Raw genomic sequence first — 10272 nt, 5'->3', positions numbered from 1 at the left:
CAACGCTAGAGATTCATGTCATAAAGGGAAATAAACGAATGCAGAAAAAATACCAAATGGGCAAAATGTACAGATTACTGTTCAAATATTACCAGTACCTTTGGTGCAATTATTTTTTTTTTTGTTTGTGCTGTGCAAGTTTACTTAAGCCTGACCCTAAAGCAAACCTTTACCAGGAATCTGACTTTCAGCAAAACGTAGAAGCATTTAAGAATTGGCAAAATGTCACAGCTACATTACTGTCTCAACAAACTCCTCATGCAAAAGATTTAGTATATTCTACTCCCACGGCAAGTTCCAGGATTTAGCTTTCAAACACATGACAGACTTGGATCACACCCTCAGTTTGAATGGTTAAACAGAATGGAGATCTTCGTACTTTAGTGCAGATAAACAAAATTAACAAACCTACTGCAGAATTAACCACAGCATATTGTACTTCTATACATCACATGACCAGTCAACTGCTAACTCAATCCTATTTCATAGTTTCAAGTAATATATTGAAATTTGTTCTACTAAATAAATATAGATTGTCAAAAAGCAGCAAGAAATCTTGTAAATATTCAACCAAGCTTAAAAAAAAAAAAAAAAACAAACCAAAAACAAAAACAAAGAAACAAGGAAAAAGCTCCATAACACTTTGCAAAAAAAATGGTCTTACACACAAATGCAACACTTGTTAGGGAGGGTGCTTCAGAAAGCTTGCAGCTAGAGGCCTACAACAGCGCAAAGAGAGCTAGCCAAGGACTAAGGATCATTTTAAAAATTAAATTAGTTGTACTCTTCAAAAAACCTCTTATTCTTGGCTACGCATATATATATATAAAACTATCCAGAAGAGAACTAAACAAAGGAACAATACACCTCAACACTGTTGGAAAATGCAGCCTTAGCGAGAATTGCCAAATTCAGGACAAAAAGAACCACAGGTGCTCGCACTGGAGAGAAGCGTTTGGTGAATCTCCGGAAGATGAGGTATGTAATGCAAAGAGGCATTTTTATTTTCCTTTTCATTTCACAGTTTTTTGTTTGTTTGTTTTGTGGGTTTTTTTTTTTTTTTCTTTTTAGACATTTTGTGCAAGAATTAAGAAATAGAACCAGGAGAGTATTTTCGTGTATTAGAAAGATTCCATTCGGGAACAGTAAGACCACATAGTAAACAAACATTATCCAAATCCTCAGCCATGCCAGGGGGATAAACAATGAGCTAAATATTTGGCTGACTGAAATGTCAGCTGTTAAGTCAGATAGTGGTAAGCACTTACAGCCAGTGATGGCCAGTGCCATGTGAAGTTAACTGGTTTACTTAGATCAGTTGGAGAAAATAGGAAAGAGTAAGATAACTTACAGCTCTGCAAAAATTAACAAATTAAACCTGGCAAATTACAGCTGATACAAGTTTTAGAATTCATCTTTTCCCTTTTAAATCCAGTTTTCACTACTGAAGTGGAGGCTGAACTTTGAACTTATTTACTTCTTAAAAATAAGCTAAAAAATAACAAAGTGTTGTAATACATTGGATGCTTATTCTGTATTTTCTCTAAGAGTATTTAAGCCATGGACATTTATTGTCAATTTTGCTTTAATACACTGGATAATGATGACAGCTCAGTAGTGCAATTTTTCACATTATAGATCAGAATGGAAGAGAAGATATCTGAGGGCTTGACTGCAGAGAGAAAAGAAAAACAACTTGTGAAGTTAAGCCACACTTTTCCAAATCACTGGAGCACATGCCAACTCTGCACACAGCACTGGACTTTAGTGGAGACAGAATGAACACTCCACACAAAAAGAAAAAAACCCAAAGAGAACCAGTACTATTAAGGCCATATCCTGTCACCACTCTGTGCAAGAATACCACTGCAGTAAAAATGTTATGTTAGAAAAGACAATCTGATGACAGGACAGGGCCTGAAGACAGACACACACTGCATGAAAAATAACAGGCTGTCTTAAACAGTAGCAGAAGGCTGGCCCATTTCAGACAAACAAGTATTAAAAATGTACTAGCACCATCAACTTTTGGGTTAAAGCCCTTTATGGGATGAAAAAAAGGTTTTAATCAGTGTTAAAAAAAAAAAATAATGTTTTTACAGCACTACAGCTACGTGGCAAAAAACAGGTGTGGGATTTTTTTTCCCCCCCCCCACTATCATTAAGCTCAATTTTAACAAAAGTCCACAGACAACAAGTGGTACAACAATAGGAACAGGCCTCCATCCGGGGCTAAAGTACTCCACAATCCAGTTCTGACTGAGCTTTTCTCCCAAATTGTAGTGCACAAACAAATCACAAACATCTCAGAGGACTTCAAAAACAGTACAAAAAGAACAGATCATTATGAATCAGGATCTACCATTCCTATGTATGTACTTTCAATCTAAAATTAAAAAAAAAAAAAAAAGCAACAAAACTTAGTGATATTGCCTCAAATTTTACCCGTATTAAAAAAAAAGAGAAAAAAAAAAGAAAAGTCACTTCGACACATCTTGGACATCCTTAGCTATTAATGCTAGATTTTCTTTCACTGTAGTGCATAGTTATCCTGGCTCTTCCACTTAATTTGCTTTTACCACCAAAACACCCCTCTAGTATGACATGATTAAGTGTTTACCAGAAAAAAAAAAAATGCTGATAATTGCACTTTGTAACCTCCTTCTCATTTCCCAGGAAGATATCAGTAAATACGAAACTGAACCAGCAATTCCCTCCCCAGACTGCAACCTTTAAAGAGCACCCATCCCCACAGACAAAAAACTGTCTGTTTCAGCTTACAATAAATACTGACAGAATTTCTTTGTTTTCTTTTAAGACATGTTTTCTCTAGCATCAAATTACCACTGAAATCACTAAGGCCTGTTACCGAAGAGAAAAAAAAAACCAAAAAAAAGAAATTTAAATAACTTTCTGAAGACACTGCGGATACAATTTAGCAACAACACATTCAAAATGCCGGCCTAGATCCCAGAGCTTGTCTGGAGTCTCGTAGACTTTCTGCCACTGGTCAGTAACCTCATCGTACTGGTAGAGAGAATTCTTCCTGCTGGTTCTGAAAACGTGTTCTTCAACAGTGACTTGAGTAGCTCTGACAAACAGATGGAGTTTGTTTTTGAGGAGTACGAGTTTTATGTATGGATTAATGGACTGGTCACACGGGAAGTCTTTTTTTCGAGTCCACTTGTTCTGCTCGATGTCGTAGGCCTCCACGGTGAACATGCGCTGATGGTTCCCACAGGTCCCAGCTATGTAGTAGATGGAGTCGTTGTACACCGTCGCCAAGCCTTGGAGCCGAGGCACAGTCATGGGGGTCAGAAATCCCCAGTAATCCTTCTGAGGATCGTAGCAGAGAAAAAATTCCCCTGAAAAGAGAGAGGAAAAATAAAACATAACTTACGCTTCGTTTCCAGACCAGCAGTGCTGGGGCCATCAAGCTTTCAGGTGCTTTCTTCCACAGACAGAAATGCTCTTCCCATAACGAACACTCACTCCCAGCACCATCACCTGCTTTCCTTCAAGTGCATTGCAACAATATTAACATCATGAGTAAAAACTACTTTGAATTTCTCTTCCAGTGGTAGAAAAGGGAATTTGAAGCTCATCAAAACCACAATGTTTTACATATTTCCTAGCTACCCTTTATTCCTTCTAAACCATGCTTATTAATTCGGGACAAAACCTTTCAAGATTGCAGTCTTGAAATGTCTGAAGTACATTTGTTCCACTCTTTAACATCTTCACAACGTGTCATCTACAGACTGGGGAGTCTCAGAATTCAGTGCTTAAAGCTGCTAAACCTGAGCAAATAACTGTGCTTTGTACTTCACACAGATCTTGAAGCTACTCATATGAAGTGGTCAAGTTACACATTTAGGCTGATTTGCTTAAAAGGAGGCCAGGTGAATCCCTGCATGAAGGTTCTGATTCATTGTTAGCTTTGTGATGAGGTCATAAAGCACCTCTGCTGTTCACTGCTCAGAGCAGCATAATGGAAGTTCAGCATTCCTTTTTAACCACCTAATGTCTCTTTGGCTCAAGAGAGAGAGACATTGAGAGAACTTGTGAATGCAACAGATTCATTTAAAGCCACAACCAACAAGAATCAAACCTGATAAAGAAACAACGGAAGAAAACTCTCTGTAAATCACATGAAAGCCCAGGAATGCAAAGTCAAGAAATCAGGCTGACTTTCTCTGGTAAATAACAAGGACCTTACAGTATTCCCTATCCTGTTTCTTTCCTGTGGTTCAGCTTAGTATGGAAAGTGACCCAAAGAGGGAGCTGGTATGGATGCAAGAACCCAGCTTCTACAGGTGTTTACAGAGGTGGTAACTGAGACACCACCTCCTCTTCCTTTCTTTCTTTCCACTTTCTGGGTCTCTTACCACAGCCCCACAGACCAGTCTCAGCACTTTTCAGAGTTGGCTGTGTATGGCTCATGCACACACTCAAATACATATTTTATGTAACATCTCCATAAGTAAAATAAAGGGAAGAATAAATTATTTGATCCATTGCCATAATGATCTTTTTTATTCATTCAAGAATCAATATCTAATACACCAATAAGTCTGATCACTTACCAGAAGGAAGGATGTAAAGGTAGTAGTGTAATTACTGACCAAAGAAACAGAGCTAATTAAGAATGACAATTTATCTCTTTCTAGTTACTAGAATGATTTCAGAAAGCAGAGCAGGGCAGGAAACAAAGACCTACAGACCTAACAGTGGTTAATTGACTTTTACAAGTCACCAAAAACACAGACACCAGGAACTCCCACAGCTTTAGCCCAATAAAATGTAAAATGCTTTTTTATGGGACAGTATCTTTTCTCCAACACTAGCACATTTCACCCAGGTAAAGATTTAATACAGAATTTTCACAGAAACATTTTATACTGTTGACTTAGAACACCAAAACTGCCATTTGTGCAATAACTCAACACAATTTACTGACACGTTTCCAGGGCATGAGAATTCAAGCAGCAACCTCCCTCTTTCTTGCCCACTGCTCTCCCTAGTTTTCCCCCACCCCAGTGCCCCAGGGGTTTTTCCAAGGTGCTTTAGAGAGCACAGAGATTGAAAACTCCCCACTTCCAACAAAATGCCACAGTCAGCCAAACCACCTTACCCTGTAAAACATAGATGTTATCCTTATATTCCACAGCACTGTGAAACTCCATTGCCACAGGCATGGGACAGACAGCTGTCCAGCAGTTCTCCCGGCTGTCGTAGCACTCCACAGACTTGAGGGAGTTCCTGCCATCTCCTTCATAGACTCTCCCCCCAATGGCATACAGCTTTCCACAGCAGTGAACCAGCTTGCAGCCTATCCTGGCTCGCAGCAAAGGAGCTTTTGGAAGCCACCTGTTGCCAGAGTGATCGTACATCCAGAAATCACTCTCCGCTCTGTGGTCGATGGAGACCTCGCTGCTGCTCGGTCTGTAACCACCCGCAATGTAAATATCGTTGTCAGGAGACACGAGAATTCCGACCTCCCTCAAGTCATTTGGTGGCTTGCATAGTTTAAACACTCTCCCTGTGACCGAATCGAAACAAGGCACTGTTTGCTTCTTTCCTGAGTGTTTGTGGGCAGCATCAAAGCATATGATCATTTCAGAAGCGGTCATTCCAAGCCGTTGTGTGTAGCCATTGGCACTGGGTTGTCCCTTTTGTACACAGCTTTTGGCCATCGCCTGTGCAAACATGGGAGGGATTTTCTCTAAAAATGTCTCTTCCAACAGAGGCATACGGATGCATTTGGCAAATATTTCTGGAAGGTGCACTTCTCTCTTATTTTGTTCATGCTCAAACCACCTTATAATGCTGTCATAAACGTGTTCTTCTTTGTCTACATTTAAATCATCACTGTTGAGGATACTTATCAGTTGGTCTTTTCTCAACTGAAGAAACTCCTGCTCTTTGGTGACACTCAGAAACTTTTTACGAATGTAGTCTTGTGACCTGTCCTTGAGTTCCTGATGACCATAGTGATCAGCGAAGATAAACACCCCGATGGAGTTCTGTGGGTCCAAGTGACTAATCATGTATTTAGCACACTGGTCTTGTATGGAAGGGATCTGGAAGATACTGGCTGCAGTGAACAAAGCTTGGACGTTGGCCTCTGTCAGCACTACTCTGGAGGTATATGCATAGTTCAACACTAAATGCATTGACTCTGCTTCCACACCAACTATCCGAACTTCCTTCTGGGTGCTCTCGGTAAGGCCGCTCGTGAACATCGATCTGCAGAGGAAACACATCCAGCAGTTTATCTGGAATTACCTCCTAACTACTGGTATGAAATTAAATTACACTGTACAGCTGATCCCAGGGCTCTTGTCTTCACATCAGCCCAAATACATTTATTACAGGTGTTACAGGTACCCACACAGGACAGTTTAAGACTGTCTGAACTGTCTGACAGTTCTAGACTGACTGAAACAAAAGAAGTGAGCTGGAACTTCTTGCCTAATAATTATCTCACTAACCCCATGCTAAAATTCACTGAGTTTACAAGCAAAGCTCTTGACATACCACCCTGAGTCTTAGCACTCAACTTTCAACAAGTTGTTTCATATGCATACTCCAGAATGTTAAAATATGTAACTTTAAAAGAAAACAATTGGAGGTAGTTTTGTTTGTTTTACAGCTGTGTGACATTTTCTCCAACGAGACCTTCCTTGACACTCAGACACTGATAATTCATTGACATTAAGAGAACAATAATGTTTACTTGCTAGGATCTATAATTACACAGAATATTAGTATAGGTGCAGGGGTTTTTAATTTTCATTTAACAAAAATAAGCTCTAATTCTGCTTTGATTGCCACTAGAGCAATGGATTGTCATACCTGAAATAAGGACTGATTGCAGCAAGAACATTCCTGTGACAAGAGAATGTTTTCCCATGATCCACTTCCACCACAATATCTGTCAGCTGTCCTTCATCATACATGGTCTTCAGCTGTTGCAGGATACTACAGGCATGGAAGGGGTCCATTCCACTGCTGACTGGGTTTGAGGGAGGAATTCCGTTCAGTGTTTGTGAAAACTGACTTGGTTCTATAAAGCAAAATCAAAACTGTTTAACAAAAAACAACCAACAACAACAACAACAAAAAAACCCAACCTTCAAAAGAATTCACCACATGCCAAATAACCCCATGCGTGACCAAGAATCAGCACAAATTTGTTCCGTAGTTCCTCAGTGTCAACAGCCATCAACAGCAAGTCTAACATTTTCAGGGGTAAATATATATATTTTTTTCTTTTCACAGTGTAGATGTCAGTTGCCATTAGCCCATGAAATTATATTCATTAATGTTAAGGAAAATAATACAAATATTTCATATTTGTGACACTTCACTGGAGATGGGGGAAATCAAGTCAAGACTCACAATGCTTATTGACTTATAAAATGAAAAAAACAAAGAATGCAGAGGAATAAAATAAGTCCACAACCTACCCCACCATTACACAAGTCTGTATGTAAATATTTAACTTCACACCGAAACAGGAACTGCCTCCTGCCTTACACAAGTGATGGTTTGAGCACAGACTCATGAAGAAACAGCCCTACAATAGGTATATTGGGCAACAAACTTAAACTCACAGAAATTTGTATCTACAGTTACATGCTTTTCTCTATAAATAAAATACAATTATCATTTAAAATTGCCCAGGTATGAAGGAGTTCACATATCACTGTGGAAACGTATTTAGTGGAGCATATGCTGCTAAACAACATGTGATAAGCCTAATGAAGTAAATCCCAAAGTGAAAATTGAGCAATAGCTCAAGCACAAAAATCCGTTTCGTAAGAGCGACAAAATTTTTACGCAACAACAACAACAACAAAGGAAAGCCCAAAAGAAAAACATTAGGTGGCAAGAGCTGCAAATCAGGTAAAGCTGCTGACTTGCAACAGAGAGAGCTTCCAACAAAATTTGGGAAACACAACGGGGAAACGAGGAGAGAGACCAGCGATGATGAATGGGAGATTTAAACTCTAACTCGTGGTGACACACAGCAGCTGCAATTTCTCTTATGCAGAATTCAGACACAGCTTCCAGCACAGCCACAATAAACCAGGAGGGATCTGCTGCTGGGCACCCATTTCCCACAGCAGCACTGAGGCCAAACATCATCAGTGTCTCTTCAAAGTATGGTTAGAAAAAGTCTTCAAAACACTTGTTTATTTCTTTTTTTTTTTTTTTTCAAATAAACCGGTAAATAGTCAAAGGTAAAATCTATGACAGGAGAATTTCCTTATCCTTACTGATAATTTCAAAGTTTCAAACATTTGAAACTAACCAATCATTAGAGAGGGGGAGAATTTGTACTTGTTAAAAAACAATGTTAATCACTAGTTGCAAGTAAATAACACTTTTCTAGGTCAGTTCCAAAGCGTCCTACCTAGCAAAGCTACAAGAAAACTTTGATGTATTTACTGTTGCACAAGAGTTTCAGTTACTTTCTAACAGCGAAAAAGATGAAAAATTGTTCTTCTCTGACCGTGGTAGTCACTCAGGCAACGAGCTCGTTATCAGGGCAGCTTCCAGTGCTGGGAACACTCATCCTCCTATTCCAGTTTTTCTATTTAGTCCTTGACACGTTACAGCTTTCACCCCATAAAACATCCCCAGTCGCTCTGATCAACTTCATTTTCTCCCTTCCACCCCAAGTGCCTTTTTTCCTCTATTAACACTCCTCTCGTTCGCACCTCAAAATTTTAACTCTGCCCCTCACGAACATCACCCCAAAACACTCTCCGCATTAATTTATGAGTCGCTCCTCCTCTCCCCACACACCCATTTTCACAGAAGCCTTTCACCAACCCCAGCTGAACTCGCCTCACACCGCGGGGGGGTCTCTCACAGGACCCCTCCCCGCCCCCCTCATACAGCACAGCCCCTCACACACACTCTTTCTTCTCACAGAATTCTCCTCCGCCCCTACACCCCTCACCCCGGGACCCCTCACAGCCCCCCCCATCCCGCACCCCCTCACACGGTGCTCCCCCCGCCAGCACAGGCCCAAACCCCCTCACCGCCGCCCCCATGCACCCCTCACCACACAGGCCCCGACACCCCTCCCCGGGCCCCCCCCGCCGCCCCGCACGGACCTCCCAGCGCTGCCATCCTGGGCCCCGCTCGGGCAGCGGCTCCGGGGGCGGCCCGGCAGGAAATGTCACCGCGCCGCTTCCCCGCCGGCACCGCGCGCACCCCGCAGCATCGGCCGCGCCGATTGGCCGTCGCCCCCGCCGCCTGCCGGGAAATGTAGTGCGGACCCGCCGCCCGCGGCGCGCGGAGCATGCCGGGATCTGTAGTCCCTCTCGGGCGAGATGCCTGGGAGTTGTAGTTCCCTAGGGGGCGGGCTCTGCCCGTCGCGTAGCAACGAGGCGGCGCCTCCGGGCGAGCCGCCATTTTGGGCCCTGGGGCAGAGATGTGAGGGCACCTCCAGCGCCTTGTTCCGGAATGTTGGAGCCTGTTCCCTGCTGACCGGCTGAAATGGCCTCTCCACGTAAATAAATTATCTCCCAATTCCTGCAATTCTTCTGTCCACGCTGAGTTGCAGCTCCTGGGGCAAACCCTTCCAAAGAGGAGTGAAGGTGTCACTCAGAGATGGCTGCCCAGCAGGTTGGGCAGAGCTGCCAGCACCATCAGTGATGAAAACACACAGAAAAGGGGAAAAGAAAATACCTGCAAACGTCCTAATGCTGCAAGGATGCAGTGAGGGGCAAGGCAGTGACTGGAAGTGAGAACCAGAGCTGCGTGAGGCTGAATTGACCTTTAATGAAAACCAATAATCAGCTGCTTAGTCTGAAAGCTCGTCGTGCCAGGAATATTCTTTATTTCCCCAGGGTTTGTTCCCCCAACACGCTGTGGGCAATCACACAGCCGTACCCATCCCACAGAGAGCAGCTGAACAACTCCAGCACACAAGCGACCATTTTGTAGCCCGTGACCTTTAATATCAAAAGAACATTTTTCTCTCCATCCCAGGGGTCAAGGGGATGATAGTCACCAGCTTTTGCAGTTTTCTGCAGCAATTAGGCACTGGTCTCCTTCTTGGGGACTGAGACATTATCAGACGTTTGCTGTGGAAGAGGTTTGGGGGTTTTTTTCTGTGCGAAATCAACAAAAGAATTAAATAAAGGAAGTATTGCGAAGTCCTGTATGTTTCTGTGGGTTTACTCAGAACAGATTTAACGCAATTTCACAGCTTTTAGCTGGGAAGTTTTGCTAGAGAAAATAAAAGCAAAC

At 42.1% G+C, this 10272-nt stretch overlaps 1 protein-coding gene across 1 annotated transcript; it reads right to left on the bottom strand.

The window, feature by feature from the left end:
* Positions 1–1050: 1050 nt before the first annotated feature.
* KBTBD8 (kelch repeat and BTB domain containing 8) lies at positions 1051–9212 on the bottom strand. The gene is made up of 4 exons (XM_027640522.1): positions 9132–9212; positions 6859–7069; positions 5135–6249; positions 1051–3365 (listed from the first exon to the last, which is right to left on the bottom strand). Exons 1-4 carry the CDS (start codon positions 9145–9147, stop codon positions 2902–2904), a joined length of 1806 nt encoding a protein of 601 aa, XP_027496323.1. The 5' UTR covers positions 9148–9212; the 3' UTR covers positions 1051–2901.
* Between the last annotated feature and the right edge of the window lie 1060 nt (positions 9213–10272).

Source organism: Corapipo altera, unplaced genomic scaffold (assembly GCF_003945725.1).
Source record: "Corapipo altera isolate COAL_440 unplaced genomic scaffold, ASM394572v1 55, whole genome shotgun sequence".
NCBI lineage: Eukaryota > Metazoa > Chordata > Aves > Passeriformes > Pipridae > Corapipo > Corapipo altera.
Note: the sequence above shows the minus strand (reverse complement) of the source record. Positions and strands in the feature narration are given on the sequence as shown.